Source organism: Protobothrops mucrosquamatus, unplaced genomic scaffold (assembly GCF_001527695.2).
Source record: "Protobothrops mucrosquamatus isolate PMUCROS unplaced genomic scaffold, P.Mucros_1.0 scaffold729, whole genome shotgun sequence".
In the NCBI taxonomy this organism is placed as follows: Eukaryota; Metazoa; Chordata; class Lepidosauria; order Squamata; family Viperidae; genus Protobothrops; species Protobothrops mucrosquamatus.
Window position 1 is genome coordinate 141,155 of NW_015387005.1, and position 14,301 is coordinate 155,455.

The 14,301-nt window shown below is 37.5% G+C and overlaps 1 protein-coding gene across 1 annotated transcript in view; it reads left to right on the plus strand.

The window, feature by feature from the left end:
• The first annotated feature begins 428 nt into the window (after nucleotides 1–428).
• Nucleotides 429–14,301, plus strand: part of ACVR1C (activin A receptor type 1C) — a 37,586-nt gene continuing 23,713 nt past the window's right edge. The window contains exons 1-2 of the mRNA XM_015818368.1: nucleotides 429–708; nucleotides 11,632–11,877. Coding sequence (XP_015673854.1) covers nucleotides 429–708; nucleotides 11,632–11,877 — 526 coding nt within the window. The remainder of the gene's footprint in view (nucleotides 709–11,631; nucleotides 11,878–14,301) is intronic.

A 14,301-nucleotide genomic window follows, 5' to 3' on the forward strand; every position in this document is an offset into this window, starting at 1 on the left:
TTTATGACCTTTCTTGCCTCAGTTGTTAAGTGAATCACTGCAATTGATAAGTTAATAACCTGGTTGTTAAAGGAATCTGGCTTCCCCACTGAACTTTGGTTGTCAGAAGGTCACAAAAAGTGATCACATGACCTTGGAACACAGCAACAATCATAGATATGAACCAGTTGCCAAGCATCTGAATTTTGATCACACGATCATAGGAATGCTACAAAGGTCGTAACTGTGAAAAATGGCCATAAGTCACTTTTTTCCGTGCCATTATAACTTTGAACGGTCACTAAATGAGCCGTTTGTAAGTCGAGGACTACCTGTGTATTACATCTGTTTAAAAATCTAAATGATTTCGCCGTACTCTTCCTTTTTCAGACAACTCTCTCCAAGTGCCGTGTAGCCTCAAGTAATGTGGACTAGGTTGGGAATGTTCTATGTATTGTTTGGCATTGTTGTCTACCAAAGACTTAATTATCATTTCAGGCTTAACATGTGTGTGCCAGTTGTGTGAAAAAACAAACTTCACTTGTGAAACAGAGGGAGCATGTTGGACTTCTGTCATGCTAACGAATGGTCGGCAAGAAGTAATAAAGGCATGTGTTTCCCTACCGCAGCTGAAGGCACAGATCTTCTGCCATGGTTCAAAGAACGTAACCAGGACAGAATGCTGCTTCACAGATTTCTGCAACAATATCACCATTTACCTGCCCACAGGTAAGTCTTTCTTTCTGATATCATTATCATTTCATTAAAATTATATATATATATATATATGTTTCCTGAGGTTTTCGCGGGTGTTTGTATGTAGGTCTTTGGTCATTCGGGTTCTCTCCCGCGTAAAATTGGAAGTGTCCTGGCGACGTTTCGACGAAGTCACATTCGTCATCTTCAGGCTGGTGTCTTCAGCTTCGTGCTTCTGGGAGTAGTGTGTGTGATCGCAGCTGTTTCTTGTTTCTTGTTCTGAGTTTGAGTCATCAGCTGTAAGATTTGCTTTGATCATATGTGAGCTCAGTATAGACATGGTCTTAAGAGATAGAAATATTAATACATAGGCATGTATTCCATCCAATTCCTAGTTTTGAAGTATAAATAATAAATGCTATGTCAGTGACTGTAATTACTTTGATTCTGATTCAGAACAAATATTTGCACTTGGAAAAAAATTATGTAACCATGTTCCAATATTGTCAAGGTGAATTGTTAGAATTGTAAGCCATGTGTTTATATGATGTGAGAACATTATACTTTTTCATTATCTTTCTCCACATAACTACTACGTAGTAAGATCTTAGGGACAAAAATACACGCACAAGATTCATCTGTGGTATATTTACTTAGGGCTAAATTCTCTTATACTAAGCGGAACTTATTCTAACGAGCATATACATTTATCAAACGAGTAAGCACCTACGCTGTCCTGTCAGAGGGGTTTTCGTTCAAGTTTCCAAAACTTTTGTAAGGGCAGCTTTGAGGCACTGTCGTACAATAGAAGGTCTGATAAAACTTTTCCTTATCCGTTTTGTATTGCTTAAACATCTCCTGAAGTTTTATTTTCATACTGTATTTATTTTGTGGTTAATGTTTAATAATTTTTGACTTCTTGCTTCAGTATTAAATGCTGCTTGACGACAATAGTTTTTAAAATGTTTATTTTGGTAGTTCAAGAATGTATTTCTAAAATTCAGTCTAACATCAATCTTTTAAACACCAGAATAAAGCATAATGTGCAAGACTGTAATAATTAGAGATTTATTTAGGTTACAGGAAGAAGCTGTTTCTCAAAGGAAGTTAAGGAATTGAATTTTTTTCCTACTTACAGCTACTGTACAGCTATTGCTGTACTATTGCTGTACTAGTGTTCAATCAGGGGGCATTAATCAGGGAACACATCCATAAATTGCCTAAATATGTATGTAACTAAATTCATATTAGGAAAAACAGAATATTAAAATGAACATTTCCTGCCTATCTTTATATTTTGCCAGTGAAAAGATGTATACATAACCACTATGTGAAATTTTTTTACCTAACTTAAATACTGAAACACTCTTTTCTCCTCGCTCAGTGACAATTGAGATCAAGTCTTGTAAGGGAAGACTTGTTCTCTCACCTGAAGATTCTTTGCTGGACTGTTTTATGGTTTTAATACAGCTTGCCGTTTTGAGTACAAAACTCTATTTTAGGGACAAGGCAACTATTAGAATTAAATGGAGTTAATCTCCCAAGTTAGTTAATCTGTATTTCTTGTATGCTGAGCGTTGGGTTTCAAAGATAGCCTTGACATGTGATAACAAAAATAATGTAATGAGTAGGTATGTGATAAATGCTGTGGTCAGTGACTGTAATGACTTTGATTCTGGTTCAGAACAAATATTAGTGACTGTTCAAAGTTATAACAAAGTCCCAAAAAGCTACTTACGACCCAGTTTCAAAGTTACCGTGGCTGCAATACTCCTGCAGTCATTTGCCCTTATGCCTAACTTCAGGGATGCTGTATTGCTTATCCACCCACCTATTCCACCCCATTGGGCCCCTGCAGGCACACATCCACACAAGAATGGATATAGCTTGTGCCAATCAGGTGGAGTTTAATGACCCTCGGTTTTGTTTAATGGCTGCCTCAGGGAGAGCAGAGGGCGGAGTGATTAAGTAAGGCCATTTCTCTTAATGGCCATCATGGCATGCAATTGTAATGGGCAGGCTCGGTTACAGTAATTCTTGAGGACCACCTTTATATATATTTAACAGCTTTTATAAGAGAAATGTTTATGTCAAATAATAAAAACAGGGCATATCTGTATTTTAAATAAAGGGTTTATTTTTGGCAATTTATATTAACAATTACATAAATTAGAGGAGCTGTATATAAATTTCCCATATGATACAAAATGTAAATATGAATGGTTATTAAATTTCCTACATTGCTTTTTTAAATAAAAATTAACAGATTGGAACTTCTCTACTAATAACACATGGAGTAAAATGGTACAGATAGTCTCAACTTACAACTGGTCATTTTATAACCATTTGGAGTTTACAATGACTTTTATGGTCTCTAAAATACTTCTGGCCATCATAAAATGTATATCCCCCCCCTTGCAGGTCACCAGACTGCATTTTGGGTGCTTGGCAGTTGACTCACCTTTGCAACTAGTTGCAGCATCCCATGTCACATGAACACAATTTGCAATGGTTTTTGCTAGTTTCCAGTGTTTTTTGCTGGTGTCCACGTAATTTAACATAATGACCGCATGATTCACTTAACAACTGTGTGATTCACTTAGCAGTGATGCACTTAATGATCACCACAAAAAAAAGTAAAACGAAATGGGTCTGGTCACATGGGTGCCTCCATGTGAGGCACAGCCACAACCTGTGCTAATTCATCATATTATGATTTCATTTTTCACAATTAGAATCTGGGACTATGTTGGTATGAATCTCTGAATGGGGATGGCGATGTATTGTAACAGCATCAAATTGCAGTTCAAGTAAAATTTATTTCCAACAATACAGACATTTTGGAAAGCCAGAATGTAACACTGAGGACATGTTTACACCATTACCATTTTCATGTCTTGCTTGCCATTTTATTGGTCTCTAATATTCTTTCAGAATTACTTTTAATACTATCCCTTCAAAATAATGCAATTGTTATAATACTTGTCTGGTATGTAGAATATATCTGATTTGAAATCCAACAGCATTTTAATTACCATTTTTCTTTTCTTGAGCTATCTGCTTTGCCTCAGTTACCTCAAGCATTTGCAAAAGAGGTGAAACAATATACCACTCAACTAACTTGAGAAACCAAAACCAGCAGAAACTAGCTCCAAGTATGGAAATTACTTCAAGTGCCTGGAGAAATGACAAAATGGCACACCATTTGACTTATTAAGTGAAGAAGAAATAAATACAGAGTGGGTGGGTAGGGTGATGAAAAGGCAGGGAATGTATTTTTTTAAAAGAAAGCTTTCTTTTTTACCCAGCAACACTCTCTTTGCTAGATAAATGTTTTAATCATTATGTTAGAATAGGATTGCTCACTCTATAAGATATAAGAAACCATGGTAACCATCAACTTAGCTGAAGAAGTTTTCTGCCTCCATAATGCAGTTGATTAAATAATATGACTGGTCTAGGAAAAATTAAAATGCTACAAGCAAAATAAACAGTAGTGTTTGAGACAATAACCGCAGGAAAACTGTATTTTGAAAGCAAAGCAGGAAACCATGCCTTGGGGGTGCTTTTGCAGAGTGTAAAGAGGGTTGTTCATTTCTATCATCTAAAAATGGTCGTTGCCGATCATTTAGTTATATTTTTTTTAAATTAAATTAACACTATACCACTGCATTTCTGTAATATTACAATCAAGAGAAGAGAAAGTTATCTTAGAACTTGCTGGATCCCAAGATGCAAGCTTAATACTACGCTTAGTATTGAGTGTGATTCATTTCATAAGACACTCTAGTCTTCAAAGGTTTTGTACAACTATACTAAGTGCTTGTCAATCTTTTTGTTCATGCAAGAAAAGTGAAGAAACATTGTTTACTATATTTTCTATCAGACAACATGCAAGCAAACCATCATGTCTTTTCCAAATTTCCTCTCAGATTACGTTAGGAAAGCAAAATCAGAACTCCAGACATTATAGCTATCAAATTAATTCTATAATAATGACAACAATATAATAAGTCTATATAGTATATAATAAATATGTTGTTTAACTAATTCTGAAATGGGTCAGATTTTACACATACTGATCTATAAAGTGATTTGTTTGCCTAACTTAATGCTAAAGCACAGTAGGACTTTTCCCCATTCTCAGCCAACCATAGTGCATTCATGGCTCTTTTTACTTGACATTGTCTACATCTTATTCCCAGACCATGAGTTCAACACTTTTAAGTCCTTCTTAGCTATTCCAGATAAGAGAGTATATATTTTCCCTGTTATTGGGATGCCTCAGGTTATTATCAAACAGCTTACATCAGTGATGGCAAACCTTTTAGAGACCAAGTGACCAAACTGCAACCCAAAACCCACTTATTTATCGCAAAGTGCCAGGGCTGCATCAGCATTGCGGTGTCCTCAGGGGGGGTGAGGGGGCGTGACCCACTGGGTGGGCGTGGCTGCTGTGGTCACAGCAGACTGGGTGAGCGTGGCTGGGGCCAGGGCAGCGGGGGCCAGTCCCTCGCCATCTCTGGGGCATCCCAGGGGGGGCAACGCCGCTTGCTCGCTCACTTCCTACCCTGTCGCTTCCAAATGCCACATGTTCGCTACTCTGGCGAACACTGGTGGGGCAACAGCGCGCGTGCCCACAGAGAGGGCTCTGAGTGCCACCTCTGGCACGCGTGCCATAGGTTCGCCACCACTGGCCTACATTATGCCCCATTGCAATATGTGAACTGTATAACAGGCTTTAACATTAAAACACAATTTTGTTTTTCCACTTAATACATTCATTTTCTGAAGAAGAATAGCATGGTTAGAAGGCAGTACTGTAGGCTAGTTCTGCTTTGCCGGCTGCCTGCCTGCAGTTTGGCAGTTCGATCCTCACCGGCTCAAGGTTGACTCAGCCTTCCATCCTTCCAAGGTCTGTAAAATGAGGACCCAGATTGTTGGACTCTGTAAACTGCTTAGAGAGGGCTGTAAAGCATTAGGAAGTGGTATGTAAGTCTAAGTGCTATTGCTATTCAAAATCCTGCCATGTCTGAACTATAGTAAACCATGAATATCTACTAAGGAACAGATCATCCATCATTCCTTAACGGTATTATAGCTTACTGGGTGAATTGTTTTGCAGCAGTGGGGGATTATGTATAAATGAAACGAGAGACAATCTTTATCTAAAGTTAGGTTGAGAATCCCCTTCTGATAAACTTTGGGACATAGGCCATGGCCTTTGTTCAAGTATTGTTAGCCTTTTTGGGAATGCTTTCATGACAAACATGAGAAAGCAGTGCTGCATGCTTATCATTGGTAAACAGTTTGTATTAAAATTAAATCAGACGAATGTTCCATCTTGCCCAATACTCTTTAGTTGGACTGGCAACATCTCCTGATGTGCTTCTCAGACTGACTTTCAGAGATCCTAATGTAACTTGTTTGAAATATAATGCTTGCAATCATCGACCAAAGTTCTTAGAAGTAAATACTGTAGGGGTAAACTGGGAATGGGAGAGTACATTTTCATTAAATTATAATTTGCTGGGAACATTTTAAACCATCTGTCTCAACCCATAGTCATCTGCATTATGTCCCCTACACTGCACATTTTCTTAGTGTCAGCTGAGTGTTTTTTAATCACTGTTTGCAAAGTACCAAGGCTTTATTGTCAACAGTATAAAAGGGGAAGGGAAAATAAAGCCTTTCCTTCACATTTATTGGCACCCTGGCAAAAATATTTACCATCATGTTTTAATATGTTTTTAAAAGGAAATAAATCTGATGGTTTTTAGCAAGAATTGTTGTTGTTAGCTGCGAAGTCGTGTCCGACCCATTGCAGCCCCATGGAATAGTATTATATAAATACTTTCTCACAAAGCAATTGGCCAGGAGAATGCCCCAAACTACACTTTAGACCATCAGTTTCTCCAGGGGAGGAAGAATACTAAAAAGATTGTTATTGGTGAGACAATATTTTCTTGAATCTGTTTACTTCTGTGTTTGTTCCTTGGTTTAAATTATAGTTTGATCAACTTCAAGTTAACATTAGTCTTGATTTTTGTCCCATGGGTCTTTTCTGATAGCTGCTTTCAGTTCAGAGCTAATTATATTTACACAAAAGATTTACTGTATAATTTCCTGAAATATAAAACAAATAAATGTGTTTGTAGGGTTTTTTAATGTATCGTTGTAATGTAGCTGTCCAGCACGAGATAGATGAAGGATGACAAACAGCTCCTTATGTTATACCAATCAAATAAGAACTATTTGTCTTCTCATTATAGAAAAACCTGCATGCACCTATGTGTTTTGCTTTGGTGTGTTTTTTTTTTGTATCAGGGCAAATAGGAACTGCTCATGTGGGATGCAATAAGTGGAAGTAAGTAGGAATGAAAAAGAAAGACTAGCTATTTTCTTACAACATTCAAAGAAAGTAAGAAGTAGAAAAGAATATGATTGGTTCTACCCCATGTCAGTCATCCTTGCTTCCTTGTACATGTGGAGGAAAACTATACTATGCAGGTCAAAGTTCTTAAGTATCAATCACTATTATTTTATAATTGTATTTATATCTTGCTCTTCTGACTAGACAGCTCAGTATTCATAAATTTGACCTACTGGTATTAGAAATTTCATTCATACATTGTACTCTTAACTTGTACAGTTCCTCAGGAGAAAAATGTAAAACTTGTTTGGATGCTAACAGATGGATATCAAGTAGTTAGTGCGGGTTTCTTGAGATGTGTGCCAAAGTAAGCCCCGTGTTGATCATTGATGTAATTAATATCTTCTTGCATGACTTGAAGCAGAATATGGAATTGTCTGGAAAAGTGTACAATGTCAAAAAAGGAGGGTTTTTTGAGCTTGCTGAAGAGACAGATTATCAAAATGTACTATAAAGGCTGCAAAATGAAATAATATGGAGCAAACAGAATACATAGGTTTACATTGTTAGTTCAATGTTATAAATCTGTGGTCTGTTTTAACATATGCGTGTTAAAAAAATTATGCTCTAAGACAGGGGTCTTCAAACTTGGCCCTTTTATGACTTGTGGACTTCAACTCCCAGAATTCCTCAGCCAGGCACGCTGGCTGAGGAATTCTGGGAGTTGAAGTCCACAAGTCATAAAAGGGCCAGGTTTGAAGACCCCTGCTCTAAGATGTTTTTTTCCTGCTGCTAATTAAAATTGGCTTACTGTTGCTGTGCATTGATTTTATTGAGTCTATTTTCAACTGCTTAGTAAACAAATAAAATCCTCTTCCCATTGCCTAAAAGTGACTTTCATTAACTAACCATGGTCACTAAAAGAGATATTCTCAAATCATCAAGCTGTTGTCAGATTATGTATTAAAATTAATTGATAAACAACTTCTGGGTTTGAGCCATGAATTAATAGGTAGGATTCAAAAAAGGCAAAACTTTGATTTCCCCCCCACCGGTATCCAGCAGTACGTTCAGTCAGTAAGTGGCAAATTAAGACCTAGATTATATTGTTGCATGATTCTGAGCTTGTGCTTTTCTTCTACTGGAGCCTTTGATGGCCTGTCTCTGGCTGTCATAGTGTAGAGTTAAAAATAGATTTGGCATTTAATGGATAGAATGTACTGTTTTCCAGGAGTTCCTTGTGGTTGTTGTTTTTGTCTCCAGACACAGACATTCATCTCTTCATCAAACTCTCAGGAGATTTAAAGACTGAAATCTCAAGCATGCTTTCTTGGAAGCAAGTTCAGTTAAAATTAGTGGCTGAAGCAAGTGTGTTGAATGGGAGAAAAAAAACTGCTAATAGGTCAAATTTATGAATAATGATCTGAGCTGTCTAGTCAGAAGAGCAAGATATAAATACAATTATAAAATAATAGTGATTGGTTATTAAACATGATACTTAAGAACTTTGACCTGCACAGTATAGGATTTCTCATAGTTTTCCTCCACATGTACAAGGAAGCAAGGATGACTGACATGGGGTAGAACCAATCATGTTCTTTTCCACTTCTTACTTTCTTTGAATGTTGTAAGAAAATAGCTAGCCTTTCTTTTCCATTCCTACTTACTTCCACTTCCAGTTCCTATTTGTGAGGCATTCTGAAGATCTTATCTATATTTCTGTACTTTCAGCACCACATGGATGAAAATTAAATACTCATATACCACATTTATATTTATACAATAGTGAACATCACATCTAATTACTACTGTTTGCTAACGGATATTTTCTGTCATCTGCATGTTTTATTCATTTAATTTATAGTAGACTGTTCTGCATTAATTTCTGAAGTAATGTGTGTTAATGAGTTAGCTGTAGTACTTTCCATTATACATGAAAATATTGCCTTACAATGTACTTTTACTTAATATGGAGTAGCTGCCATTCAAACACAGACAGAGGCAAATAATTATCAGAATATGTAGTTTAAATAGAAGCACCCTATAGACTATGCAATACTTTAGATTGATTTCAGGGAAGTGTTTTGGGGAATTCACAGGGATGTAAACACTATGGTTCTTTTAAGAAGCCTGTGTAGTTTCTCAGAATGAGGGAGGGGCAGATGAATAGGACCAAAGAGCTACTTGGAATCCAATCAGATCTGTTAATCTCCTGGTTAATCTGGTCCAACTCCTCTAGAGCAGTTGAGCCTATGCATACATCCTACAAAATCTCTCTATTAGGGCTTTACCCCTTGATCTGGTTTAACATTATGTATAGCGTCTTTATTACTGGTGGCCACTCTGACATAACAGTAGTGCCAAAACCTGGTGCTACTTGATCTGAATCTCCAGGTTAACCTGGTAAGCAGAAGAGCCAAATGTTTAGGGGGTGCAAAAGCTTGAACCTTGTGAAACATCCCATTTCAACTGTAAAGCTGGTCCCTCAGGCACAAAGTAAGTTGTTTTGAGCATTATGGAAATGTTTAAACTTAAACAGATTTGAAAAGTAAAATAGAGAATTTTTGTTTTGTCAGAATTTCGCACTTAAGAAACATTCTGACCAAACCCAGGTTTTAAATAATCCAGGACAGTACTTTCAGGTTAGTTAATTTGGTTTGAAAATTGTGAACAATAATAATATGTAAAGGTACAAAATTTTGAAATTGTCAACTGTGTGTGAATGCATTTCTGACATTTGTATTTATAAAATATATTCTCAGTAGATCTAAAGGAAACTATGATGATGCCAAAATGAACACATGTACAGGATAACCATATTATGTAAAAATACTACAATTAGTATTATGGTACTTAAGTCCTGACATCTAATCAAATAATAAATGGTGCTACATTTGCATCACCTTTCATTATTTGCTGCCCAATGTATGCTCATAGAAGTTCTGTAAAAAATCATTTCTCCTATAAATACCCCATGTTTTAATATATCTCTTAAGTCCATTTTGTAATTTTTTGGTATACTAACATTAAGAGAAAATGAACCAATAAATCTAATGCAGGTAGAAACAGTGGTCATAAGTGGGGCTCCATGAATTGATTGCATGTCTTGGTCATTCCCTGGTTATGTATGCAGACTTTCCATATGCCATGCCTGAGCTTCTGTAATTATGTTCTCTCTATATATTGTTTCCCTTTTGTGGAAGGCCATGCTCAATGAGCTGGCAGACAGCGGTGTGTGTTTTGCACGGGCTCACTTCTTCCACAGCCATCCTCAACATTTAGGGCCTCCTTTAGTGGAATAATGTGTGAAGAGGCTTAGTATATCAGTAACAGGTCCACAATCCTGGTTTCGGTGATAAGCTTATCTTTGATGACATTCCACCCAACACGGGATTTATTTACAGAAGCCAAGAGCTTGACTGCACATGACTAAGTAATTAGTTAAATTTAGGGCAGTGTTATTTTATCATTGTGTATTCTACAGGTTGGCCTATGCCCTCTTTGTCTTGTCTTATATATTCTTATTTTATTGTAAGACAAGCTTTCCTAATCTTCTCCAGAAAATTACATGTGCTGCTCTGTATATTATTTCCCATAGGAAATGTTTATTAGGTATCTATAGTAATTTTTATCTTCTAAAAAAGATTGTGTTCTTACTTGAGAGATTATTCATTATGCAGAAAAAATAAAATGGATATCTTTCATCAGTCTGGATCATCCAAATATTTAATCCGTAGCCTGAACTTACTGAACCTTTCCTTCCTTCCTTGTAAGGCTGATTTTTCACTTAAATTTATATCTACTTCACCCCTTTTCTTTCTTTTTTTGTGACAGTAACCTATCATCACGTGGTTTCTTGTGCTCTTGAGGGGGTGTTGGAGGAGCCTTGTTATGGGTCTTCTCTACCCAGAATTACCCCTTTGAACCTGGAGTTAATTCAGTATATGGAAATAGACTCTGCACTTTTGGAATATGTCAGGTTATACCAGCAATCAAGGAAAGAATCCGAGAAGAGGTAGATAACAATAGATCTGTAGAGCTGAAAAAGCCATTTAACTCACGATGTCTAACCCTGTGTAGTACAGAAATCCTAATGAAACAATGCATTCATTACCAATGGCTGTCCAGCCTTTTCTGGAACGTGTTCCGTGAAGGTTCGAACTGTTCTTGCTCCTGATGTTTTTTCTTGCTCTTGCAGTCACTGCTGCATATTATTGTTTTGCAAAATAAGCTGAGTGCAAGCTTCAACCTCAAATAAATAAAGCTTCATTTATCCACTCCATTCTAGCTAGCATCCTTTCACATATACTTATTTGGAAGCCAAACATATCCTGTACCTAACACTAGAGGTCTCCTTGGCCAACGGCCTGAGAAACAGTGAATGAATAAAATATTCCATCTCATTTTACTTCTATTTCCTTTATCTTATAATTTTTATTACTTTTTGTCTTATTTATTTTAAGTAGAGCCAGACCAGTTTTTTTAAATAGCAAAATATAATGTAAATCCTTCCAAAATATGCATTTAAATCTAAGAAAGTAAAAAAAAATTCATTCTGATCTTTTTCTGTGTGTGTTTTCAAGGTCAAGAACCATCAAACAAATCAAAGCTAGGACCTGTGGAGCTGACAGTAGTTATAATCATACCGGTGTGTGTGTTGTCTATTGTTTTCCTGCTGGCAGCATACACGTGCCAAGGACACCTCTGCAGACACAGAAAGAAAAGAAGGCCAAATATTGAAGAACCTCTGTCTGAGTGTAATCTGGTGAACCCAGGAAAATCTCTCAAAGATCTAATTTTTGACATGACAACATCGGGTTCTGGATCTGGTATGTTTATGCGCCCCAGAGTCAATTTCAGTTTTCTTAGGTGTATAGTTTTTTTTTTCTCTTTAAGGTGGAGATCACTGGGATGCATTTGTGCATGAAGACTGTTACTATATTATATTATAACCTAGGACAGTGATGGCAAACCTTTTAGAGACCGAGTGCCCCAAAACTGCCCTGCCCGCCTGCTCCGCCCCTTCTGCCACCGTTCCGCCCACCCGCAGGGCCACCCACTACCTCCACGGCCTGCCGCAGCAGATAGCCCAGGCGGCCCTGCGCGCGACGGGGCACAAAGGCGGAGTCTTGTCCCTGCTGCCTGGCTGCCATGTGCTTGGCTGTGCTGCTCCGCGCAGGCTGTGCCGGGGGTTGACTCTCTGGGGGGGCTGCTGGTGAGGGGGCCATGGAAGGAGGCGGGGCTGGGGTGATGGCACACGTGCCCTCAGAAAGAGCTCTGAGTGCCACCCCTGGCACCCGTGTCACAGGTTCGCCACCACTGACCTAGGAGTTGATGCAGACTTGTTTCTTTCTGTGTCAGAAAGAAGTACCCCAAGATCACACGCAGGATCAAGGGGCTATGGACATAACCACATTCCACAACATTGCTCCACATCCCAGGGAAATAGAATGAAATAGTTTAGTTTTTTTAAAAATTCACATCACATTTAGTATTAAGTGAATTGAGAGAAATACATTTAAAATTGGATGTGAATTGAGATAAATACATTTAAAAGATAATGTAAACAATTAAAGGCTGAAATTTCAACAGCCTAAAACAGTATTCAGTAAAGGCAGTGCTTAAAATTTAATAGAAGAATACTTATACAAGTGGGATGAGATAAGAGAGATCAGAGAGCTCTCTTTAAAGAAGCTGGGTATCACAATATATTAAAAAGTGTCTCTGTTCCTGAAGGAGGAGAGAGAAAATGAGTAAGGCCTAAGTAGAAAGATGGGGTATCTTTCATAGAGGAAGCATGTATTTCAGTATCCAGTCGATGAAAAATAATTCCATCATGGATTTAGAGATTCAGCTTTAAAGGAGTTGGAAAGAGAATGAATATTACCCATAAAAAAAATTAGGCTAGTATTGTTTCTTCCCCCCACCCTCCTCAAAATCTACCAGGGGGATTCATTTCCTTTTTCAAAATTTAGGAGATGGCTGACGGAGTCTACTCTAACTTTAAGAGCCTGACTTTCATAGAGAAGCTGCTTTTTTTCTCTTAATTCTTCCTGGACTGACCCTACAACACTTTTAAATAAAGAGATCCCTCAGCCATTTCATAGGTTGTTTTTTTTTTAAAAAAAAAATTCAATCTCCATCAGCTTCTATAGGAAAGGGCAATTTTGAATAATTAAAAACAACAGGGGGTGGGGGAGAGACAGGCAGCATAAAAAGCACTTCTCTGACGTACTATTATGCATAAGGGTTGAAAGATCAAACTTCAGGCTGAACCTGAAGCGAATATTTACCTAGTGCAAAATTATGTCTAAGTTAATTTTTGAACTCCAGAATAAACCCAACAAGAGGGTTCTGAAATCAATAGGTTTTCTGTCCCTTCTTACAGACAGTTGTATGTACCTTGCTGTACAATGGCCCAATGAGAATGTCTCTGTCACTCTAGAGCATTGATTCCTCGTTAAGGGTCTTTACCTTGACAGAGCTAAGAGAGAGAAGTTTCATTGCACCAGCTGCTATGGTAACTAAGAATAAGCCCTTATTTGTGATGCATCTTATAAGATGTTGCCAAAGTTGCCCTTTATGAAGAGCTATGCTTTTTTATCTTTCAAAACTGCGCTTAAATGCCAAGTCTCAGAACTGAGGCGGTACGTAAAATCTTACTTTTTATTAGTGGGGAAAAAGGCTTGTCTTGGGATGAACTTTTGGCTCTGCAGAGAGTAGGCTGCACAGATTCTCATGCATATTGCATGACTCTTGCATATGGTCTGGAGCACTTTTGTAGTAAGGCACGTCTCTTCTTGGTTGGATGAGGCACATCTATTTCTCAAGAGGTATATAAAATGCAGTGTATGAGTATCATATAAAATAGGCATGCACAACATAGAGAGTACGGTCTGAAGAGCACCCCAAAAGATACTGCTGAAGTGTAGTTTTTAATGTGACATAAAGGGCAAATGGTTAAATACATATTTACTTAACAGTGTTTAATTGCTATCACTGAATTGAGCCTTAACTCCATTTGTTTTTGTTCCAATCTGTTCTGCTGTTGTCCTGTACCTTCCCACAATTTTGAATTGCACGTATCCCCTGCATTTGGGAACGTACTTTAAATTATTCTGACAGCATCTTTCCTGCATGATGTAAATCTAAATTTTAAGCAACAGCCAACTTATCATTTATAATTATTATCTGCCCGGAGTGATAGCCAAGGAAAGCCAAGGGAAATCATCAAAACAATTAAAAAACGAAAG